Source organism: Bubalus bubalis, chromosome 14 (genome assembly GCF_019923935.1).
Source record: "Bubalus bubalis isolate 160015118507 breed Murrah chromosome 14, NDDB_SH_1, whole genome shotgun sequence".
Classification (NCBI taxonomy): domain Eukaryota; kingdom Metazoa; phylum Chordata; class Mammalia; order Artiodactyla; family Bovidae; genus Bubalus; species Bubalus bubalis.
Window position 1 is genome coordinate 35,694,696 of NC_059170.1, and position 25,430 is coordinate 35,720,125.

The window sequence follows — 25,430 nt, forward strand, 5'->3', positions numbered from 1 at the left end:
GACGGAGGACAGCCAATCAAGGAGATTAGCCAGACGGAAGCCGCGAGGCTACCGGAAGCCCTCCCTAGGTTCCGACCGGAAAGCGGAAGCGGCGCGCAGCACGTGGGGGCGGTGCCGGTCGGAGGCTTTGCGTCCCCTTAGGTTTCTGGAGGTGAACCTGCGGGCGGCAACGGCCTAGCGCCAGGGTCGGAGCGCGAGGAACTGGAGAGACGCTGCGGAGCAGAGACCCTCTGAACATCATGGAGAGCTCTGAGGAGCAACCAGGCCCACAGCCACAGTATCCCGGGAATCACTGCATCCGCGACGGCGACTTCGTGGTGCTGAAACGGGAAGATGTGTTTAAAGCAGTGCAAGTCCAGCGGAGAAAGTAAGTCAGGTCTCTGGCCTTAGGAGTTCTCCGCCGCCACCTTCCAGACATACTCTCTCACCGGGGTCCCTTTCTTGGTTCTCTGGATTCTCAATCTTCTCCCTCGTTATCTCCTCTTGGATCTTTCCACTGAGGACTTAGCCCCCAGGATCCCATCCTTGGCCCTCGGGATCACCCTCACGCCTCCTGTCTTCCAACAGAGCCGTGACCTTATTCCTGGTCCTCTATCTTATGTATCTTACTTAATCTTTCCAGAGTCCTTTCCCCATTCTTGGCCCTCGGTCGTGTGCCCCGCCCCTCTTCAGCAAGCCCCCTCTTCCCCCCTCCTCGCCCCACTTCCCACATCCTGGGGTTCTTTCCTCAAATGTTGGGTTCTTCTCTCTTGTCTTCTCACAGAACCCAGCCTTCACCCTCTAATCTCATCCTTGCCTCCCAGAACCCCCTCATCACTATTTTGTGTTCTTGAAACCAACACCTTTTTCCCCTCCCAGATTTTCTGATTAGAAATGTGTGCTTGCTTCCAAGTACATAATTTCTATAAAATGCTTATATTAATTAAGCTTTTAAATTTAAATATAGCAGTACAGCAAAGTCCTTAGGTTATAAGTTTGACGAATGATTCCACAGTTAACACAACTGTATAACGACTATACAGGTGAACCTTTGGTTTTTCTTTCTCGTATTGTCCTTTTAAGTTGCTTTATCACAAGATGTGGTTGTTCGAATGTGGGTCTTAAAAAACATACTCTTTTATACTAGGCTTTTCATTCCCAAGGAGACAGACAGCAACATCTTTATTTCTAAAAAGTATTCTTAAGACATACTTTGAAACACTTTTTATCAGTTTTCTTGGCAGAAGCATAGCATTAGTTTCCATTTTATTTAGAAAATGATTCTGAGCTCAACTGCATTCCAGGGCAGACTGTCCCTTCACTTTTTCCACAGGGCTGCACTCATCTGGTTGGGCAGAAGCAATCCTGGCTCTGTGAGCAGACTCTGCACATCTCATTCTTGCCCATGTCCTTCTGACTAGGTCCCACTTTCCTGACAGCGACCTCCTGTCAGGCCAGTCAGTTTGAGTGATGTACCCTTCTTTGCATATCAGATCAGCTGCCAGAGGGTCAACCCAACCCAGCTCAGAACCAGTGTTTCACAAGCACTGGACTACTCAAAGGATGAGGCAGGGGATGGTGCACAATCTAGTCTGAGCTGAGTTTCAGCTTCTCTGAGGGGATTCATGTCCACAGATATTTTGAGTGTTTATTATGTGTCAGTCATTGAGGACCCAGCAAAGAACATGAATTGGCCCTGTCTGATTCGCTTAGGATCTTGGAGAAATTCACTCAGATGATTCAAGTGAGGAGACTTAATGAAGATGTGACAGATACACATACAGAGTTATGAAAAGGTTTAGAGCACCAGTAGAGACTTGTGATGCATCCAGGGGTCTAGAAGTGATGGGAAGCCTTTGGCCGGGGTGATGTGGTGCCATCTGATTCTGTCGTGGTCAGCCTCTCAGGGCACACAGAAAGAGAAGGTGTGGGATGGGGCACAAAAACTAGTCAGTACACGTCTTTCAGAATTCAGAGTTCTATCGGTGTGGGCCATGTCCTGAAGCTAAACAGACTTCCTGAGATCCATTGGTTCTTTGTTGAATAGACTGTGTCATGTAGTGGAAAGAACCAGGCTTTGGGTTCAGGCAGACTTGGATTTGAATCCCAGCTCCTACTATGTAACTGCATTTTGGGCAAGACACTTTTCCTGAGCTTCAAGATTGCTCATCTGGAAAGAGCTATGTCCAGGATGACTAAATTGAGAATTAAATCAAAGTGTGAACCATCTGACACATACTACCTAACCTCTGATCAACACTCAGCAGGTGTTATTTCTCTTCTTTTGAAAGGAAAGGTTTTTTTGGCTTTTGTGGGATTTCCTTTTTAAATTGTGCTGTGCTTCAGTCATGTCCGACTCTTTGCAACCCTATGGACTGTAGCCTGCCAGGCTCCTCTGTCCGTGGGATTCTCCAGGCAAGAATAGTGGAGTAGGGTGCCATTTCCTTCTCCAGGGGATCTTCCCCACCTAGGGATGAAACTGGTGTCTCTTAGGTCTCCTGCATTGGCAGGGTGGGTTTACTACTAGTGCCACCTGGAAAGCAAAATCTGGGTAGTGGGAAAAGCTAATTGCCTGGGCCTCAGTAGAGCATTGTCAGTGTTAGGCATCACTTACAAATGTGTAAATTGTCAGTAATGTTTACAGGCAAATATCATTTGGTTTTACTGGATAATTTTCAAAGAAAATGGCCATTAGGCCAGGGAATTTGTTAAATCCATGTCATCTCAATGATTGTTCAGTTTTGAGGTTTTCTTGTGTTCAGGAGGTGTCACAGTATGTGTTTTAGTGGCACGGCAATCTTGGCAACACTTTATGCTACTCAGGAAATCTGAAATATGCAAATTTGGACATCTTGTCAGTGCAAATTGGAGCCAGACCAGTGCCTCGGAAAAATAATGTCTTCTGTCCCTGTTTCTCATTCCAAATTCTTTGTTTTTGTGCCTTGTTTGTTAATTTTATCTATCTGCCCGTAGCCCAGTTCTCTTTCGTTCATTTGTCAGTTCATGGTCAGAGATAATGCTGCCAATTTTCCTTTAGGGAGAGTGATTATGAAGTAAACTAGGTCAAATATATCTTTCCTAAATTGAGTGCAGATGAGATTCAGCTTATTGATTGCATTTTTCCCCCCAGGAAAGTAACTTTTGAAAAACAGTGGTTCTATCTGGATAACATCATTGGCCATAGTTATGGAACCACATTTGAAGTGACCAATGGAGGAAGCCTTCAGCCTAAGAAGAAGAAGGAAGAGCCTACTTCAGGTGCACTATACTGCTTAGGATGAATGAAATAGATGCTCTTGAGCTCTCCAGTCAGAAACCTGTCAACCTGAATTAATTCTGAAATGCTAGCCCAGGCTGTTCCCAAAGGAATCTGAACTCACAATCTGAGAACTGTAGCTCAGTAGAAAGAATTAGGGTTTGGTTTTGGCTTTGAGATATCCTGGGTTCTAACTCCAGCCCATCATTAACCAGCCCTCTGACCTTGGGCCAGATATTTAATCCCATGAATCCTTGCAACTTCAGTGTAAGAGCAGGTGTAGGGCCCTGTTGGTGTCTAGAAGTTACCGACTTTTGAGGTAGTTAGCATATAGGGAAGAGGATAAGATGTCGGGTTTTTAATTCAACTGACTAGGTTTAAGTTCCAGCTTCATCACTTACCTGGTAACTTTGAGCTAGTTATTTGGTTTCTCTAAAGTTTATCTGTAAAATAGGACCATAACACATGCTTAATGACCAAGCCATAGTGAGTATTCAATCATATGACACATAGGAAGTTTTTAACAATGCCTTGCCTGTTAAAGTAACAGCCCCATGGGTTTAGTATTATCATTAAATTGAATCCTTAAATTTTTATTAAAATAAGTATACTTAAAATAAAATTATTATTAAAACTAAATAATTAAAATACTATTGAAATTCTGGTTCAAACCACTTTATTAAATATTTATTAAATATTACTTCTAAATATTCATATTTTTATTAACCATCAAATACATTCCAGGCATGATTAAGCACTGCAGTTACAGCAGTTTGTTAGATAGGCCATCCCATAAAATTTATTTAGCAGTGGAAGTGTTAGTCATTCAGTCTTGTCTGACTCTTTGCAACCCTATGGACTGTGGAATTCTCCAGGTAAGAATACTGTAGTGGGTTGCCATTTCTTCCTTCAGAAGATCTTCCCAACCCAGGGATTGAACCTGGGTCTCCCACATAAGGGCAGATTCCTTGCCATCTGAGCCACCAGGGATGCCCACTTAGCAGTGGGAAATGCCAAAAATAATCAAGTAGACAAGCAAACAGCATAATTTCAGGTGGTGATGTGTGCTACACAGATGATGGAGCAGGGAGGTGTACTGAAGGCTGATTGAATGAGGTAAGACTTGGCTAAGATGGTGAGCTCAGCCCTGAGTGATGTAAAGAGGATCCACCCACTTGGAAACGTTGCAAGAGCATTCCAGGTGGAGGGAGCAGCAAATGCCAAATTCCCGCATTGTAACCACGCTGCTGTGTCTGAGGAACATGAGGAAGTGGAGTGGCTGAGTACAGGGCTTGAGAAATGAGACCTGAAAAGTAGCCAGGTACCAAATCATGTATAACCTTGCATGTCGCCTTTAAATTGCTACAGGAAGTCACTGTGTGGTTTTGTGCGTTGGAATAGATGAGCCAGTTTGCATTTTAAAAAGAACTCTGCTGTCCAGGTGGATTGTTAGGGAGCAAGAGTGGAAGCAAGAATATGAGTGAGAGGCTTGGGCTAGTTGGGACAAGAAAGAATAGTGGATTGGGGTGGGGGCAGTGGAATTCATTGGAAAAGACCCTGATGCTGAGAAAGATTGAAGGCAAAAGAAGAAGAGGGCAGCACAGGATGAGATGGTTAGCATCACGGACTCCATGGACATGAATTTGAGCAAACTCTGGGAGATAGTAGAGGACAGAGGAACCTGGTGAGTACAGTCCATGCGGTCACAAAGAGTCTGACATGACTTAGCAACTGAACAACAAAAGAAGTAGAACTGAAAGGCCAAATTTAACTGTCTGATGGGCTGGATATAGATATAAACTTAGAAGAAGAAAGATTTTTAAATAATTTCAGATAATATATGTCATAGAGCAATTTTCTTCCTTAGAAACCAAAGAAGCGGGCACTGATAATCGAAATATAATTGATGATGGAAAATCTCAGAAACTTACTCAAGATGACATAAAAGCTTTAAAGGACAAAGGCATTAAAGGCGAGGTAAAATTCAAAGAATTTTTTGTTTCATTTTCATTTTTTATTTAGGAAATTGGTTGCTTTTTAAAGCAGACTTTTCCTAAGGTAAGATGTAAAAATACAGTACATTTCTATTAAAAATAGCTTGAAGTGTTTATGCAGTGTATCAAAGATTTTGTTTCTTATACACAGGAATGTAAGTGAATGACATTACTAATACTGTTAACAAAAGGGAATTTGATAACTTATTGCATCTTAGAGCTTGACTTTGTTCATTTTCAATAATGTTTTCAGCCAGTGTCTTCAGGACTGACAGTGTACATTACTTCTTTTCTCCCTAAATTGTATATATCTGTTCTTTTACTTTGATTTAAATGGAGTTATAAGGTACTAATATTTTAATACAAATTCTGGATAGAGTCTAAAAATACTAAGTTCATCCATTTGGACTTCTGTGAAAAAGGGCCTGGAGAATCAGACTTTTGGATACACTCTGTGGTAAGAAACCTTTGAAGTTATCTGTGCTATGAAAATAAAGTTTCAGGAAATCTGCTTGCTCCTTTTCTTATAGGAAATAGTTCAGCAATTAATTGAAAATAGTACAACATTCCGAGACAAGACAGAATTTGCTCAAGATAAATATATAAAAAAGAAGAAAAAGAAGTAAGTAATTATGCTTTTAAAAGGATGAAAATACAAAATATTTTTATAGATTTATAAAATGTATTATTTAAATAAAATATTTTTAGACTAGCTTTTTAAAACTAACATTCTGTTTTTCTTCCCCCAGATATGAAGCCATGATTACTGTTGTGAAGCCATCCACCCGCATTCTTTCAGTTATGTATTATGCAAGAGAACCTGGAAAAATTAAGTACGCTTTGTTTCCTTTCAAAAGTATAATTGGGGGAAAATATATCTTTAAGAAAGTCATGATTTTAAATAAAATGAAAATCTTGCTCATCTGCATAAAGTATCCTCCTACTTCATAAATTGTAAGTCCTTTTTTACTATTGCCTCCAAAGCAATCAATAATCTTATCAACATCATTTTTATGAAACAAACAAAACTTGAAAAATGATGGTTAAAATAGAAGACTTTGCTTAGCTAAAAATGAATACATTATTCTTTTTTCCTTAGCCACATGAGATACGATACACTCGCCCAGATGTTGACATTGGGAAATATCCGTGCTGGCAATAAAATGATTGTGATGGAGACGTGTGCAGGCTTGGTGCTGGGTGCGATGATGGAACGAATGGGAGGTAAGATTTAATGTTTTGATGTTCATTAAAAGCCTACCATGATTTGAGTAGAGGAGTCTAAAAAATTCAAACTCATGGAAAGTGAGGTTGAGTTACTGGAAGTTCATGAAATGACTTGGGTGTGCCTGCACAGCTCCAGTCTCTGGGAGCTTTCTCCACAGTCCACATCTCCCAGCCTGAGCTGTGTTGGCATCCCTAGTGGCAGTGTCCTTTCCAGCTTCCATGCCAGTGGGGGTGGTTCTGAAGCCTGTGACTGGCTAGGACTTCAGGACAGTGATTTCAGTAAACTCTTGGGTAACTGGTGCTCATTTTATTGGCCTGAATTGAGGGGAGGGAATAGGGTGGGAAGAATACTAGGTATGTATTCTATCCTAGAGGAAAACAACACAGCCTGATTTGCCTACCCTTTCTCTGACCCTGTTGAAGATAAGAACTTTTAACTGCCTGTTTAAAGATTGGCCAAGAGAGAATCTGAGAGCCAGTTGCCAATCATGTGACATACAAATTTGTAGGCTCACAGGGTTTTACTGTAGTGTCAATGGGGGTATGCTTCTTTAAGACTTCCTGTGTACCTGTTTGGAATTCTGTTGCCTCCATTGGGAAGATACATAGAGTCCAGACGGACCTCCCTGAGGAGGTGCATCATCTTCAACCTCTGAACAGCATAAAGCAGAGAAACTTTCAGTCTCCATAACATGGCATACCCTGAGGGTTGCGTAGTCAAGTTGTCTCCATTAAGCAGATGTCTGTTTCTTTTATCTTTTCAGGTTTTGGCTCCATTATTCAGCTTTATCCTGGAGGTGGACCTGTTCGGGCAGCAACAGCATGTTTTGGTTTTCCAAAATCTTTCCTCAGTGGTCTTTATGAATTCCCCCTCAACAAAGTGGACAGTCTCTTAAATGGTACATTTTCTGCCGAGATGTTGTCTTCAGAGCCGAAAGACAGTGCTTCAGTTGAAGAAAGTAATGGCACACTGGAGGAAAAACAGACTTCTGAACAAGAGAATGAAGATAGCATAGCAGAGGCCCCAGAGAGCAATCACCCAGAAGAACAAGAAAGAATGGAAGTTGTCTCTCAAGATCCAGACTATAAGGAGCCTAAAGAGAGTGGCAGTAAAAAGGATTATGTAAGAATGTTAAGAGTTCCCACTACCCTCATAATGCTTTCCCCAAGGCTTCAGTTAACTTCATGTAAGCCTTGAGATTTGATTTGACTTTAAGAGCATCAGCTCCCAAGAAAATAAATATCAAAACAGAGAAAGAGTGTGTGTGAGTGTATACATGTGTGATTTCATCTTTGGGATGGAACTTTAGGATACAGAAGCATTATATAGGTAGCTCCATGATGGTTTTATAACAGCAGGGATCTTATGTGTTTTCAACTTCCCTATAAATGATCTCCCTCTGTTGCTTTAGTTCAAGTTGATAATTATTGTTAAAATGTTTGGATAGACTAGTATTTCCAAAAACCTGACTCAGCATGTTGGTTTCTTATTTTTCTTCTTGAAGATTCAGGAAAAGCAGAGGAGACAGGAAGAGCAGAAGAAAAGACATTTAGAGGCTGCTGCTCTGCTGAGTGAAAGAAACGCAGATGGGTGCGTTGATGAAAGATCACAGGCGATGTCTTGGTGTTCAACGGCTCTGCTTCAGGCAGATTAGCACTCTCTGCTTATCTGCTTTGGTTGTAGCGGGAACAAACATGATGATTCTGTCTTGGATTTGTAAAGAAAGGAGACTGCATCTGGCAGGGGTGGGAAATTGATTATGCTGATTTCAGAGTTTTAAAAGAAATTGAAATTTCTCCAATGATAGCACATGATCAGATGGGGCTTTGCAGTCCCACTAGCTGCAGTGGGTGGGGCATTCCAGTTGATGTGATACTGGCTAAGGGCAAGGGCTAAGGAAAATCTGACAGGAGAGGTAGACTTGGGTATCTACAAAGCCAATATTACAATGTTGAATTTGTTTCCAGACTTTTTTTTTTTTAATCAAGAATGTCATTAAATTCCACCTCGAGTTGCCAAGCACCATGAGAGTTTATAATCCAATTTGTGTTTCTTAGAAAGTAATAGTTCATGATTTTACTGTTTGGAATCTCTAGAATATTGTATTTAAAAGTCTTCCTTGTGTGAGTCATGCAAATAAATATATGAATATTTTAGATGCATTTCAAAACCTGTGCTCCACCTTGGAACATAGAGAAATACTTTGTCTCACTGTCTTGCAGTTTAATTGTAGCTAGTCGTTTCCATCCCACTCCACTGCTGCTGTCTTTGCTGGACTTTGTGGCTCCTTCAAGGCCATTCGTGGTCTACTGTCAGTATAAAGAGGTAATACTGAAATGGAATGGACTAGAATTCTTACATCTAAACATTGAAGCCCTCAAAATAATTATTAATAGAACTCTGTATATGCCTTTAGCCTCTGTTGGAGTGCTACACAAAACTTCGGGAAAGAGGAGGGGTCATCAACCTCAGACTGTCTGAAACCTGGCTCAGAAATTACCAGGTACGTACCTGTTCTTACAGCCAGTCCCTGGTAGCTACTCTCCTTGGTTGCCAGCACAGTAGTGCTGAAAGCTGGGGATCTCCCTATTTCTATCTACAGAGATGAAAGAGTCTCATGTCTGTAACTCAAAGTGCCCTGACCTTTCCTGACCCTTGTATCATGTCATGGTCAGTAACTCAAGTCCAGAGACACTTAAAATGCAGACAACTGTGCTTATGTTTCCCCAAGGCTTTGAGAGCACTGTACAGTGAATAACTGATAATAGCAAAATTCCTCAGCTAACAAGAAGGTGACCCTTTCCTCTTTGCTGGGATGTCTTTGCAGCAAGTGTTCAGGATTTCCTGGTGGAGTCTGTAAGTTCAGGTTCTCTGAAACGTAGAAGTGTAAGAGATTGATTGGAGAAACACCTTTGAAAGATAAAGAGAGAGGGAGCAGGATTAGGCAGGGAGAGTTGCCAGACCATCGTGCCGGTCTGATGCCTATGACAGAGTTGGAGGACAAAGCGGGAGGAAGGGCTTGTGTGCTGCTCCGAGAAAGTCTCAGGATGATGAGGAACCCCAGAGCAGAGATTGCCCACTAGAGGAGTGCAGTATTGGACAGTTGTGGTACCTGTGCTTGGCTATCAACTTGGAATAACCCATAGCCTCCATATGTGTGACTGTCAAAGGCACACATCTTAAAGGAGCAGCAGCTAAAGGCTTTCTGTTGCTTCACCTCAACAGCCAGTTCCCTGTTAGAGATCTAAGACGGAGGGGGCACCTCCATGACTGTCACAGGTCCTGCTTTGCTTCCTGGACATCTTACTTAATCCAGGACATTCTGCAGACCTGGAAAACCCTGCACTTCATAGTAGTCATCTTATTTAGTTCTAGAAACAGGAGAAAAGAATTTTTGACAAGAGTTAACGGGGTGTTGGAGAAGGAAGGCTCTGGCTATATGTCTATAGCTACTTCTCCATGGACCCAGCTCCGCTGTTGACCATGAAGCTTTCTGGAGCCAAGAGGAAGAAAGCCAGGCCCAGAGCACTACACAAACCAGTTGCCCTTTTACCTCCAGGAACTTGCTTCAGGTTTAAGAGAAGTTATTTCACTTATATTTTTCGAAGAAAATCCCTCAAATCAATTTCTATACTTTCATCTGCACTATTATGCGAAAGAAGGACCTCCTTAGGAATTGGTCTGATTAAATTGTTCTCTCTTCAAGAGAATCTGCGTCATTTAAATTCTGGTTTCTGGCATGTGTATTGTGAGCATGGCCTTATCTGCTTAGGGAAACATGACTGTCTTTCTGTCTTGATTAGGTTTTGCCAGATCGAAGTCATCCCAAACTACTGATGAGCGGAGGTGGAGGGTACCTTCTCTCAGGCTTCACTGTTGCCATGGACAACCTTAAAGCAGACCCCAGTCTCAAATCTAGCACCAGCACTTTAGAATCTCACAAGACTGAAGAGCCAGCAGCTAAAAAACGGAAATGCCCAGAATCTGACTCATAACTTTTTAAAAATTGCTTTGATTTTTGTTCTCAGACATTATACAGTTAGTAAGTAAACCTTAAATGCCATTACTAATTGTGTTTTCATATCCTAAGAATAAGAACTTGTTTATACACCTGTTCCCAGGAAGGACAAGTAAGCCTTTTGTCCATCTCTGACATAGCTAGGTTTGGACTTTCAAAACCTTGAGCCTAAATACCTGCATCTGGGGTAAGCAATGGTCTGGTATATGGCCAGTTCTGTTTATTTCACAAAAATCTTTAAGTCCTTTCAGTACTCTGTGCAAATTTCTTGAGAATTTAGAGATCAAAGAAATATATTTATACAAAATTTTGTTTATATGTTAAGCTAAGTGGAATAACACATCATCAGTGAAACTTGGGTACTATAAAGAAGGAATTTGTGGAAGAAATTTACTCTCTTCATTACGTTCTCTTCAACCTAAGCAATATGAATGTGTGTGAGATTTACAGTACCAAAAATGTCCATCCTTTTCCTTTCAATGGAATAAACTTTTAAAAAATATTGTACTATTTTAATAGTTGATAACCTGGAAAAAACTCTTGAGTATTTATTTTATTGCTCTTTTTGTCAATAGGTGTAGTAGGGTACTTTTTTGCATTGATTTGCCAAACCTCTCATTCTTTTGTTCCAAATAAAGTGACTAGAATTTTTATGTACTATTAAAGGAAGCAAATGGTTTTTTCTCTCCCCAGAGACTTATGGAGATAGATAAATACATGTGTGTGAATGTTGGTATATGCACATATATATTTATGTACACACACATGCACATGGAGACAGAATGCACTGTATGAACTATAACAAAGTTGAGTGCAGGGCTTAGACCAGTCCTCATTGCATTAGTGTCACTCCTTGTCAAATGTATTTTAAAGTGCCTTTTTTGGTGATTATTAATGCTGGTTTGTTGAGCTCTGGTATGAGTGGGGGTTAGCCTTTCTAAGCTCTGAAAAAAAGTATAATCAAATTATTTTGGTCATCTGCTACAGCCAAGAAAAAATGTTTAGAGAAAGTCAAGGCTCTTGTCCATTGAGAATCTGAGTCTTGCTCATTAAACATGTTCATCATGTATGTTGTTAATGTCATTATAGAATAGATGTGGACCATCCAGCAAGGAGCATCTCAAAAAGAAAAAAAGATTGCTCTTTCCTAATAGCATGTACTGTTCTAAAAATGGCCAGTTGTGATTACCAACAAGTACAGTTCTGATTCCTCTTTCTTAAAACAATTGCTTTTAAGGAATAAAAGCATTTCGTAGTATGATCTGTCTGACTTATATTAATGATGCGGTTAGTGATGCCACCTTCATTCGCTTTCAGCTGATTGTGACACATGGTCTGTGTAAGAAAACATGCCTGGATTGGCATTTCCAATCCAGGCATGGATTCACTGAACATGTCCATGAAAACACTTGTCACCCGCATGCATCCAGTCAAGTCTGGTCAAAGAGAACACAATATATGCACAGACAGATTCAGTAGTGGCTGGTCTCCACTGGTCACTGTTGTTAGAACCATACCCTACTTGAAACTCCAGCAGTTTTCAAGTCCCATCTCATTCAGTTCAGTCTAGGGGTCTGCACTGCCAAGGCCCTGTGTGCCCGTATAGCTACCCTGGAGTTGACTTGTGAACTTACTGCACCAGGTTTACCTATTACTTTTTCTCATTCATGTAATTTACTTAATCTTTGAGTACTGATGATTTAATTCAGTGGTTTGAAGATTTAGTGTGCACCAGAATCCCCTCGTGGGCTTATTAAAACACAGATTGTTGAGCTCCACTGAGTTTCTAAGTAAGTCTGTGATGGGGCAGAAAATTCACATTTCTAAGTTTCCAGGTGACACTGGTGCTGCTGGAGCATAACCAACTACTTGAGAAACACTTATGTGTGGACACCCAAATCACACGTGTCTTGTTTGTAAAATGGACATCACCTTTGGAGCAGGTAAGTGGGTAATTCTATGGCTACTGGACATCCAGTCACCAGGAGAGTTATGCGAAATAGCACTTTAATGAGTGGCCATCAAAAAGTAAAGACAATCATTAATGTCCATCATACTCTTCATTTGATTAGGGTACTTGGAAATATAATGTGTTAATTAGATTTTTTTAGCTTAAAGGTATACTAAAATTGTATGAAGCGATTTTTTTCAGCTTTATTGAGTTATAACTGACATAATATTTTGTAAGCTTAGGGCGTTAGTGTGTTGATTTAATACACATGTATTGCAGAATTATCACCACCATAGCATTAACTAACACCTCCACCTGTGACATAATTACCATTTTTGTGGGGGTGGGGGAAGGACATTAAAATTTTACTCTCATAGAGCCTGTACAGGGCTGGCCAAAACATGTCGGGAGCAGGCTCTGAGGCCGCTGGGCCCCAGCTGCCACCTTGGACATTAAATTTTTAGAAGTTATCAGACTTTCCTGTGCCGTTCTACCAGAAATTCAGAAACCTGAAAGGAAAAATCCAGTTTAGAGAGAAGGTTCAAAGGATTGCTATAACTCTTCATATTCTTAGTATGTTGTCAGATACCACTCCTTGGAATCATGTCATCAGATTCTGTAGATCCTTTCTATTGTATGAGAGTTACTCTTGCATCCAAAGAGGAACTCTAATGGAATTGGATATCTGCCCAATTGTTACATCTGTTTGATCATGCAGTTGTTAGCTGGAACCAAAATCATTGAAATTGGAGTACACGAATCAGAACCTTGTTCAGGGAGCTCAGAAATTTGGTACAATCATTACCATTGGGTAAGCCATGGTTGTATGTATGTCATGATGGGCATGTATGGGGATCTGCTGAAATGGATGCTGGAATCTGTCTCCTTATCATTCAGGATGTTTTCTCAGACTTGGTCTCTTACCTGTGCTGTCAGCCAGGCGGCTGTCATGATGGTAGTCACTGCCTGCATCTGTATGTCAGCTTGGTCACATTTATATTGTTCCTTATGTCACTGGGTTACGTACATTGTTGGTACAACATGCTGTTGAGTTTAATTGCTATTTAAAATGTCTCACAACAGTCTGCTGTAATTTGTTATTGAAATAAAGTTACTGTGTATAAACAGGCACAGAGCAAGCCAGATGATAAAGATCTATGTCTAAGTCTAAACTTTTTTTATAAGCAGACAGTAAAAATTCTTTGTAATGGGTTAAAGTTTACTCTCAACAACTTTTAGGTATATAACTATGATTAACTACAATCACCGTTTTGTTGTTGTCCAGTCGCTAAGTCATGTCCAACTTTTTTCAACCCCGTCCATGTACTGCAGTGTACCAGGCTTCCCTGTCCCCCACTATCTCCCAGAGTTTGCATCCTCATCTACTGAGTCAGTGGATCCTGTCTAACCATCTCATCCTCTGCTGCCCTCTTTTCCTTTTGCCCTCGTTCTTTTCCAGCATCAGGGTCTTTTCCAGCGTGTCAGCTGTTCACATCAGGTAGCTGCCGGGGTCCAGCCCCGGTGGATCCAGGGAATTCGAAGCAGGGACGGCGTCGGCGAGGATCAGGAAACAACTGCTTAATTAAACTTTAATTAAGGATATAAAGAGTAATAGAATAAGGATAGCTCAGTAAGGAAATACAGTGGAGAAAAGAGGCTGAAATAAGGATAGCTCAGTGAGGCAATTCAGTGGAGAAAAGAGGCTGAATAATTCAGCCAGAAGGTGAGAGAAAGAACAACATGGGGAGACCAAGTTTCGGTGAACAAGGCCCGCACTTTATTTTCCAAAGTAATTTTTATACCTTAAGTTATGCATAGAGGATAATGGGGGAAGGGGTAGAGTCATGCAGTAAGCCAGGCTTTCTTCCTGCAAACTTATCATATGCAAAAGTTTAGGTGATTTGCATCATCTTCTGGCCCCATTTAAGACCCTTTCTTCAGAAAACTTATTTTTCTCTAAAGGTGATTAGTCAGGCGCCACCCTCCAAAAGCATTAGATAAAGTTGCATTCCTACAGAGCAAAGGTGTGGTGGGCTATAACAAGAAAAAGAATTAACTCAAGGGTCCCAGGTTACAAACATTAAAGCTACTATTTACACCGATTATATTAATCAATACACTGCCAGGGACACAGCAGGTAAGGGATATGGAGACTTAGCCGCAAACATTGGCCCAACAAGTGAAAAACCCTTCACCAATACAATTTCTAATCAATCTTTTAACTGCTCAAAGGAATCTATATTTAGACAGTTTAGAACATCTCATGCCTCTCACAGTTGGGAGGCTCTGAGCAATCACATGTGGCCAGAAAAACCTATTCAGGCAGGCTAGAGGGTTTCCAAAGGAGTTTGTAGGTTGAAACACTGTCACACCCAGGAATTATTAACTGGAGCTGTAAGCTAACTCTTTTTTCAGAGAGAGGTAGTGGGGGACAGACCCCCGTAAAGTCTGAGGTGTAGGTAAAAGCACAAAGCAGAAAGTAGGCAGACTCTGGTTTGGGGGGTAGATGCTCGAGAATTTCCAGGGAGACTCCTGAGGCTTGATCCCGCCTTTGCATATGCCAAGCCTCCTTCCTCATGACCTTTGCCACGGGCGGAGCTCACTCCCCGTGGGTAGCCAAAGTATTGGAGCTTCAGCTTCAGCCTCAGTCTTTCCAATGAATATTGAGGGTTGATTTCCTTTAGGATTGACTGGTTTGATCTTGCAGTCCAAGGGACTCTAAAGAATCTTCTCCAGCACCACAATTCTAAAGCATCAATTATTTAGTTTTCCTTATGGTCCACCTCTCACATCTGTACATGACTACTGGAAAAACCATAGCTTTGACTATACATATCTTTGTCAGCAAAGTCATGTCTTTTCTTTCTAATATGCCGTCTAGATTTATCAAAGCCTTCCTTCCAAGGAGCAAGTGTCTTAATTTTATGACTGCAGCCACTGTGTGAAGTGATTTTGGACCCCAAGAAAATAAAATCTGTCACTGCTTCCACTTTTTCTCCTTCTATTTGGTATGAAGTGATGGGACCAGATGCCATGATCTTAGTTTTTTGAATCTTGAGTTTTAAGCCAGCTTTTTCACTCTCTTCTTTCACCCTCATCAAGAGGCTGTTTAATTCCTCTTCACTTTCTCCCATTAGAGTGGTATCATCTTCATATCTGAGGTTGTTGCTATTTCTCCCAGTGATCTTGACAGTCATCATGTCTACATTAATTCCCCTGAATGTATTCATCTTAGAACTGAAAGCTTGTGCCTTTTGACCAGTATCTCCCCATCTCCTGCACCCACCAGCTCCTGGCAACCACCTTGTTTTAAGGGAAGTTTATTGAATTTGTTACATTATTGCTTCTGTTGTTTTTATGTTCTGGTTTTTGTGTTTTTTTGGTTGTTGTTTTTTTTCTATGGCTACTAGGCATAGGAACCTAGCTCCTCCACCAGAGTTTGAACCCACACCCTCTGCATTGGAAGGTGAAAACTTAACCACTGCACCAGGAGGGTCCCCAGCAACCACCATTTTACTTTGTTTCTATGAGTTTTATATTTTTAGATTCCACATAAAAGTGACATAGTATTCACCTTTAGCTTATTTCAGTTAGCATAATGCCCTTGAGATCTATCCATGTTGTCACAAATAGCAGGATTTCTCTGTTCATTGCTGAATGATACACCATTGTATATACATACCACATCTACCCATTCATCTGTTGGCAGACATTTAGGCTGTTTCCATTATCTTGTCTATTGCAAATAATGCTGCAATGAACATGGGAGTGCAAATACCTCTTCAAGATACTAATTTCATTTTCTTCAGAAACATATTCAAGGACAAAAAGTCTATACATTTTTACACTCCCCCTACATTTTGTATTTTTGATATTTTGTCTTTATCATGTGCCATTTCCAGGTTCACTTTCAAGTACTGAAAGTGAAGTCACCCCGTCGTGTCTGACTCTTTGCGACCCCATGGACTGTAGCCCACCAGGCTCCTCTGTCCATGGGATTCTCCAGGCAAGAATACTGGAGTGGGTTGCCATTTTCTTCTCCAGGGGATCTTCCCCACCCAGGGATCGAACCCAGGTTTCCCGTATTGCAGGTAGACACTTTAACCTCTGAGCCACCAGGGAAGCCCACAAAGTACTGAAGCATGTCCTAAAAATCTGATTACTAAGACTCACTTTGTTCTACTCTTCCTGATTTTGGACTCTATAGAAGGGATCTGATTGCATCTGATATTTTTTACTTCAAATAGAATGTTGCCTCTGGGCTAGTGATTGGGACATTTCATTTTCAAACTGCCAGAAAGTTAACAAGGCACTAAAGAAACTTTGTTTCAAAATGTGGGTGGGCTCAATGTGTTGTTTGTTTGGTCTGCTTTGTGTTATCATTCTAAAGCAGCACACTTGGAAAAGTAGAGAAATTAATCCAGAAGGTGGAAGTGAGAGTGGAAAGTCTTTTACCTTCTGGGAGTGCTTTCCCCAAACAAATAAGTATAAGTAATGTATCCTTAGTTCTTTTTCATTACCTGTGAGTGACAGACTAAGGCAGAGAGGAGGCAAAAATAAGAAAGTACATGATTACTTTAACAAATCACACCCAGTCTGGTGCATGCCAATTTTTTTTTTTTTACTAAAAAAGTTTTTTAAAGTTGGGGGGAGCAAAAAAGAATAATTTTGTGATATGTGAAAATTCCATGAAATTCAAATTGTGGCACCCATAAATGAAGTTAACGACAGAGGATGAGATGGCTGGATGGCATCACTGACTAGAGAGACGTGAGTCTGAGTGAACTCTGGGAGTTGGTGATGGACAGGGAGGCCTGGCGTGCTGCGATTCATGGGGTCGCAAAGAGTCGGACACGACTGAGCAACTGAACTGAACTGAACTGAGGCTAATTTGCCCAAGTATTATCTGTCCATGGCTGCTTCCATGCTATGGCCAAGTTGAATAGTTGTGACAGAGACCATATGGCCCTTAAAGCCTAAAATATGTGCCATCTGTCCCTTTCAGGAAGAGTGTGCAGGACCACAGATTTAAGTGAAGTGATTAATACAACAGGAGAACAGCATTTCAGAGTGTGGTGGGAACTGGTTTGGAGCAAGCAAAGAAGTGGTGCTAGGGCCCCAGCCATGGTCTGAGGGGGCAGTCCAGAGGGGATAGCTTTGCCCCAACAACTGGGGAATTGCAAACATTCCAAGAATATGGAGACACAGGATTAATCTGGTTTGGAGAAGAGGGTATGACTCAACTAATGTAGATGCAAAAAAAAGATTCCATTGGATGCTTCAGTGCTTTTTTAAAATTAATTTCTCTTAATTGGAGGCTAATTACAATATTGTGATGTTTTTGCCATACATTGACATGAATCAGTCACAGGTCTACTTGTGTCCTCCATCCTGAACCCCTCTTTCATCTCCCTCCCCACTCCATCCCTCTGAGTTGTCCCAGACCACCACAGCTTTGAGTGCCCTGCTTCATGCATCAAACTTGCACTGGTCATCTATTTTACATGGTAATATATATGTTTCAACGCTATTCTCTCATATTGTCCCACCCTTACCTTCTCCCACATAGTCCAAAAGTCTGTTATTACATCTGTGTCTCTTTTGCTGTCTTGCATATAGGGTCGTCGATACCGTCTTTCTAAATTCCATATATATGTGTTAATATACTGTATTGGTGTTTCTCTTTCTGACTAATTTCACTCTGTATAATAGGCTCCAGTTTCATCCACCTCATTAGAACTGACTCATGTATACCCATGGCTGATTCATGTCAATATATGGCAAAAACCACCACAATATTGTAAAGTAATTAGGCTCCAATTAAAATAAATTAATTAAAAAAAAAACCTGACTCAAATGCATTGTTTTTTATAGCTGAGTAATATTCCATTGTGTATATGTACCACAATTTCCTTATCAATTCATCTGCCAATGAACATCTAGGTTGCTTCCATGTCCTAGCTATTGTAAACAGTGCTGCAATGAACACTGGGGTACATGTGTCTCTTTCAGTTCTGGTTTCCTCAGTGTGTATGCCCAACAGTGGGATTGCTGGGTTGTATGGCAGCTCTATTTCCAGTTTTCTAAGGAATCTCCACACTGTTCTTCATAGTGGCTATACTAGTTTGCATTCACACCAACAGTAAAAGAGAGTTCTTTTTACTCCACACCCTCTCCAGAATTTGTTTGCAGACTTTTTGATGGCAGCCATTCTGACCGGCGTGATATGGTACATTTTGGTTTTGATTTGCATTTCTCTGATAATGAGTGGTGTTGAGCATCTTTTCATGTGTTTTTTAGCCATCTGCATGTCTTCTTTGGAGAAATGTCTTTATTAGTTCTTTGCGCATTTTTTGATTGGGTCTTTTATTTTTCTGGTATTGAACTGCATGAGTTGCTTGCATATTTTGGAGATTAATTGTCAGTTGCTTTATTTGCTATTATTTTCTCCCATTATGAAGGCTGCCTTTTCACCTTGCTTATAGTTTCCTTCATTGTGCAAAAGCTTTGAAGTTTAATTAGGTATCATTTGGGTTTTTTTGTTTTTATTTCCATTACTCTGAGAGGTGGGTCATGGAGGATCTTGCTGTGATTTATGTCAGAGAGTGTTTTGCCTATGTTTTCCTCTAAAGAGTTTTATAGTTTTTGATCTTACATTTAGATCTTTAATCCATTTTGAGTTTATTTTTGTGTATGGTGTTAGAAAGTGTTCTAGTTTCATTCTTTTACAAGTGGTTGACCAGTTTTCCCAGCACCACTTATTAAAGAGATTATCTTTTCTTCATTGTATATTTTTGCCTCCTTTGTCAAAGATAAGGTGCCCATAGGTGCCTGATTTATCTCCGGGCTTTCTATCTTGCTCCATTAATCTGTATTTCTGTCTTTGTGCCAGAACCATATTGTCTTGATGACTGCAGCTTTGTAGTATAGTCTGAAGTCAGGAAGGTTGATTCCTCCAGTTCCATTCTTATTTTTCAAGATAACTCTATTTGAGATTTTTTGTATTTCCATACAAATTGTGAAATTATCTGTTCCAGTTCTGTGAAAAATACCATTGGTAGTTTGATAGGAATTACACTGAATCTATAGATTACTTTAGGTAGTATACTCATTTTCACTATATTGATTTTTCCAACCCATGAACATGGTATATTTCTCCATCTATTTGTGTCCTCTTTGATTTCTTTCATCAGTGTTTTATAGCTTTCTATATATAGGTCTTTTGTTTCTTTAGGTAAATTTATTCCTAAGTATTTTATTCTTTTCATTGCAATGGTGAATGGAATTAATTCCTTAATTTCTCTTTCTGTTTTCACATTGTTTGTATATAGGAATGAAAGGAATTTCTGTGTATTAATTTTATATCCTGAAACTTTACTATATTCAATGATTAGCTCTAGTAATTTTCTGGAGGTGTCTGTAGGGTTTTCTACGTAGAGGACCATGTCATCTGCAAACAGTGAGAGTTTTACTTCTTCTTTTCCTATCTGGATTCCTTTTATTTCTTTTTCTTCTCTGATTACTGTGGTTAGGACTTCCAGAACTATGTTGAATAGTAGTGGTGAAAGTGGGCACCCCCGTCTTGTTCCTGATTTTAGAGGAAATACTTTCAATTTTTTGCCATTGAGGATAATGTTTGCTGGGGGTGTCATCATATATGACTTTTATTATGTTGAGGTATGTTTTTCTATGCTTGCTTTCTGGAGAGTTTTTATTGTAAATGGGTGTTGAATTTTGTCAAAGGCTTTCTCTGCATCTATTGAGATATTCATATGATTTTCATCTTTCAATTTGTTAATATGGTGTATCACATTGATTGATTTGCAAATATTGAAGAATCCTTGCATCCCTGGGATAAAGCCCTCTTGGTCATGATGCATGATCTTTTTAATATGTTGTTGGCTTCTGTTTGCTAGGATTTTGTTAAGGATTTTTGCATCTATGTTCATCAGTGATATTGGCCTGTAGTTTTCTTTTTTTGTGGCATCTTTGTCTGCTTTTGGTATTAGGGTGATGGTGACCTCGTAGAATGAGTTTGGGAGTTTACCTTCCTCTGCAATTTTCTGAAAGAGTTTGAGTAGAATAGGTGTTAGCTCTTCTCTGAATTTTTGGTAGAATTCACCTATAAAGCCATCTGCTTCTTGGCTTTTGATTTTTTGAAGATTTTTGATTACAGTTTCAGTTTCCGTGCTCATGATGGGTCTGTTAAGATTTTCTGTTTCTTCTTGGTTCAGTTTTGAAAGGTTATAGTTTTCTAAGAATTTGTCCATTTCTTCCAGGTTGTCCATTTTATTGGCATATAATTGCTCACAGCAGTCTCTTATGATCTTTTATATTTCTGTGTTGTCTGTTGGTATTTCTCCATTTTCATTTCTAATTTTATTGATTTGATTCTTCTCCCTTTTTTTCTTGATGAGTCTGGCTAATGGTTTGTCTATTTTATTTATTTTCTCAAAGAACCAGTTTTTAGTTTTGTTGATTTTTGCTATAGTCTGCTTTGTTTCTTTTTCATTTATATCTGCTCTGATTTTTATGATTTCGTTCCTTCTACTAACTTTAGGATTCTTCTTTTCTTTTTCTAGTTACTTTAGGTGTAAAGTTAGGTTATTTATTTCATGTTTGTCTTGATTCTTGAGGTCAGCTTGTATTGCTATGAATCTCCCTCTTAGCACTGCTTTCACTGAATCCCATAGGTTTGAGGTTATCGTGTTTTCATTTTCATTTGTTTCTATGCATGTTTTGATTTCCTTTTTTATTTCTTCCATGATCTGTTGGTTATTCAGAAGTGTGTTATTTAGCCTCCATATGTTTGTATTTTTAATAGTTTTTTTTTCCTGTAGTTGATATCTAATCTTATCTCATTGTGATCAGAAAAGATGCTTGAAATAATTTCAATTTTTTTTTAATTTACCAAGGCTAGATTTATGGCCCAGAATGTGATCTATCCTAAAGAATGTACCATGTGCACTTGAGAAAAAGATAATTCCATTGTTTTGGGGTGAAATGCCCTGTAGATATTAATTAGATCTTAATTGGTCCATTGTATCATTTACAGCTTGTGTTTCCTTGCTAATTTTCTATTTGGTTGATCTATCCATAGGTGTGAGTGGGGTATTAAAGTCCCCCACTATTATTTTGTTACTGTCAATTTCCCATTTCATACTTGTTAGCATTTGCCTTATGTATTGAGGTGCTCCTATGTTGGGTGCATATATATTATAATTGTTATATCTTATTCTTGGATTGCAGAGAAGGCAATGGCAAGCCACTCCAGTACTCTTGCCTGGAAAATTCCATGGACGGAGGAGCCTGGTGGGCTGCAGTCCATGAGGTCGCGAAGAGTCGGACACGACTGAGCGACTTCACTTTCACTTTTCACTTTCACACAATGGAGAAGGCAATGGAAACCCACTCCAGTGTTCTTGCCTGGAGAATCCCAGGGACGGCAGAGCCTGGTGGGCTGCCGTCTATGGGGTCGCACAGAGTCAGACACGACTGAAGCGACTTAGCAGCAGTTCTTGGATTGATCCTTTGATCATTATGTAGTGTCCTTTGTCTCTTATCATGATCTTTATTTCAAAGTCTATTTTATCTGATATGAGTAATGCTACTACTGCTTTCTTTTGGTCCCCATTTGCAGGAAATATCTTTTTCAAGCCCTTCAGTTTCAATCTGTATGTGACCCTCAGTTTGAAGTGGGTCTCTTGTAGACAGCATACGTAGGGGTCTTACTTTTGTATGCATTCGGCCAGTCTTTGTCTTTTGGTTGGAGCATTTAAACTATTTACATTTAAGGTAATTATTGATAAGTATAATCCTGTTACCATTTACTTTGTTGCTTTGGGTTCATTTTTATTTTATTTTATTTTTTTAAGGTGTTTTAGTCTTACCTTTATTTTAATACTGTTAACTTTTTATTAGGAGAAGGCAGTGGAACCCCACTCCAGTACTCTTGCCTGGAAAATCCCATGGACGGAGGAGCCTGGTAGGCTACAGTCCATGGGGTCGCTAGGAGTCAGACATGACTGAACGACTTCACTTTCACTTTTCACTTTCATGCACTGGAAAAGGAAATGGCAATCCACTCCAGTGTTCTTGCCTGGAGAATCCCAGGGACGGGGGAGCCTGGTGGGCTGCTGTCTATGGGGTCTCACAGAGTCGGACACGACTGAAGCGACTTAGCGGCAGCAGCAGCAGCAGCAGCAACTTTTTATTACAATTTTAATAACAGCTTGAACAGATTTAAGGGAATTTTTTTTCAGACAAAATTCTCTGTTCTCCACAGACCACTTTATATTTACTGATTGAATAGGAAAAGTAAGAAATCATGTGGCACTTCAATAGACTACTTTTCAGTTGTATAAACTACTTTTTCAGTTTCACATTCATGTCCATTATTTTGCTTACTTCTTAGAATGGTCCATAAAAGTAGATAGGTTGTAAATGAAACCAAAAGCACAAGTAACAAAAACTAAAACGAACTTCTGGGAGGCAAAAAAACAATATGTTGAAAAGCTAACCTACAGAGACAGATAAAAGTATATGCAAACTATATGTCTAACAAAAAGTTAATATCCAAAATATAGAAAGAATCATATAACTCAATAGTAAAGAAGCAAATAATTCAATTAAAAATTGGGCAAATAACAAGAAAAAAATTCAGTAACTATATATAGTGACAGATGTTAACTAGACTTATTGTGGTGACCATTTTTCAATATACACAAATATCACATCATTATGTTGTACACCTGCAATTAATATAATGTTATATGTCAATTATACAACCCACTCCGGTATTCTTGCCTTGAGAATTCCATGGACAGAGGAGCCTGGCAGGCTACAGTCCATGGGGTCTGGGTTCATTTTTATAAACCTTTACTGTGTTTCCTGTCTAGAGAAGATCCTTTAGCATTTGTTGAAGAGCTGGTTTGGTGGTGCTGAATTCTCTCAGCTTTTACTTGTCTGTAAAGTTTTGATTTCTCCTTCATTTCTGAATGAGATCCTTGCTGGGTAGAGTAATATTTGTTGTAGGTTTTTCTCTTTCTTCAACTTTAAGTATGTCCTGCCATTCCCTTCTGGCCTAAAGAGTTGCTGTTGAAAGATCAGATGTTATCTTATGGGGATTCCCCTTGTGTGTTATTCGTTGCTTTTCCCTTTTAATATTTGCTCTTTGTGTTTGATCTTTGTTAGTTTGTTAATATGTGTCTTGGGGCATTTTGCCTTGGGTTTATCCTGTTTGGGATTCTCTGGGTCTCTTGGACTTGTGTGGCTATTTCCTTCCCCATATTAGGAAAGTTTTCATCTATTATCTCCTCAAATATTTTCTCCTGCCCTTTCTTTATGTCTTCTTCTGGGACACCTATGATTCAAATGTTGGGGCATTTGACATTGTCCCAGATATCTCTGAGGTTGTCCTCATTTCTTTAATTCTTTTTTCTTTTTTCCTCTCTGCTTCATTTATTTCTACCATTATATCTTCCACCTCACTTATCCTCTCTATTGCCTGTTATTCTACTGTTGTTTCCCTCCAGAGTGCTTTTGATCTCAGTTGTTGCATTACTCATTATTGATTGATTCTTCTTTATTTCTTCTAGGTCCTTGTTAAACATTTCTTGCATCTTCTCAATCCTTCTCTCTATTCTATTTATCTGTAACTCCCTTTGTTTTTAAGATTTTTGGATCTTCTTTACTATCATTATTCTGAATTCTTTTTCAGGTAGACTTCCTATCTCCTCCTCTTTTGTTTGGGTTGGTGGGCATTTATCATATTTCTTCATCTGCTGAGTATTTCTCTGCCTTTTCATTTTGTTTAAATTGCTATGTTTGGGGTGCCCTTTCTGCAGGCTGGAGGATCATAGCTCCTCTTAATTGTTGAGTCTGCTCCCTGTGGGTGGGATTGTACTAATGGCTTGTCAAGGTTTCCTCACTGGGGGAGCTTATGTCTGTGTTCTAGGTGGGTGGAGCTGGATCTCTCCTCTCTGGAGTGCAATGAAGTGTCCAGTGGTGAGTTTTGGGATGTATAAACATAAACCCCATAAGGGTTTGGCATGACTTTGGGCAGCCCGTCTTTTAATATTCAGAGTTGTGTTCCTGTTTTGTTTGAGAATGAGTGTGGTGTGTCTTGCACTGGATCTTGTTGGCTCTTGGATGGAGCTTAGTTTCAGTGTAGATGTGGAGACTTTTGCTTAAACTCTTGTCTATTAATGTTCCCTGTAGTCAGGAGTTCTCTGATGTTCTAAAGTTTTGGAGTTAAGCCTCCTGCCTCTGGCTTTTGGTCTTTCTTTTACAGTAGCCTCAAGACTTCTCCATCCATATAGCATAGAAGATAAAGCCCCTAGGTTATTTGTGAAACAATTCTCCACGGCCAGAAATACTCAGAGAGATTCACAGAATTATATAGAGAAGAGAAGAGGGAGGAGGAAGATAGATGTGACCAGAAGAAAAGGGGTGTCAAAAGGAGAGAGAGCAATCTAGCCAGTAATCAAATCTCTAAGTGCTCTCCACAGCCTGGAACACCCAGAGAGATTTACAGCATTATGCAGGGAAGAGAAGAGGGAAGAAGGAGATAGAGATGACCTGGAGGAGAAAAGAGAGAGTCAAAAGGGGAGAAAGCAATAAAGCTGATAACCAAATCCCTAAGTGAAAATGGATACTGAAGATTAGATTTTTAGACATATAAAATCAATAACAAATATCAAAAAGCAAAGATTAAAAGCCTAGAAGAGAAGTTAGACTCAAAAATACAATATTAAAAAAACACACAAAAAATTAAAAAGAAATATATGGAATTTGTTTTTAAAAATAGGAGGGTGTTTTTTGGAAAGGTAATAGTAGGCTAGAAAAATGAAAGTTAAAGGAATAATAAAGAACTAAATTTTTTTTTAAAAATTAGAAAGTGATGATAGTAAAAATATATCTGAGAATTTCTCTGAAGCTGTTGTGGACAGTGTGGGATCAGTTCAGTGTCAAATAGTCCCTTGTTCTGGCTTGTAATTGTTCCC

General features: G+C 39.7%; 1 protein-coding gene across 3 annotated transcripts; it reads left to right on the forward strand.

The window, feature by feature from the left end:
- Positions 1–89: 89 nt before the first annotated feature.
- Positions 90–11,736, forward strand: TRMT6 (tRNA methyltransferase 6 non-catalytic subunit). 3 transcript variants are annotated; one of them, XM_006047740.3, is made up of 11 exons: positions 90–367; positions 3,110–3,237; positions 5,103–5,212; positions 5,760–5,851; positions 5,979–6,062; positions 6,329–6,453; positions 7,221–7,579; positions 7,962–8,047; positions 8,680–8,782; positions 8,874–8,960; positions 10,261–11,736. In XM_006047740.3, exons 1-11 carry the CDS (start codon positions 240–242, stop codon positions 10,450–10,452), a joined length of 1,494 nt encoding a protein of 497 aa, XP_006047802.2. In that variant the 5' UTR covers positions 90–239; the 3' UTR covers positions 10,453–11,736. The 3 variants fall into 3 exon arrangements, with proteins under 3 accessions (XP_006047802.2, XP_025119821.2, XP_044783848.1); XM_025264036.2 differs by lacking the exon at positions 3,110–3,237 and having other exon boundaries at positions 115–367; XM_044927913.1 differs by lacking the exons at positions 3,110–3,237; positions 5,103–5,212 and having other exon boundaries at positions 229–367.
- The last annotated feature ends 13,694 nt before the right edge of the window (positions 11,737–25,430 follow it).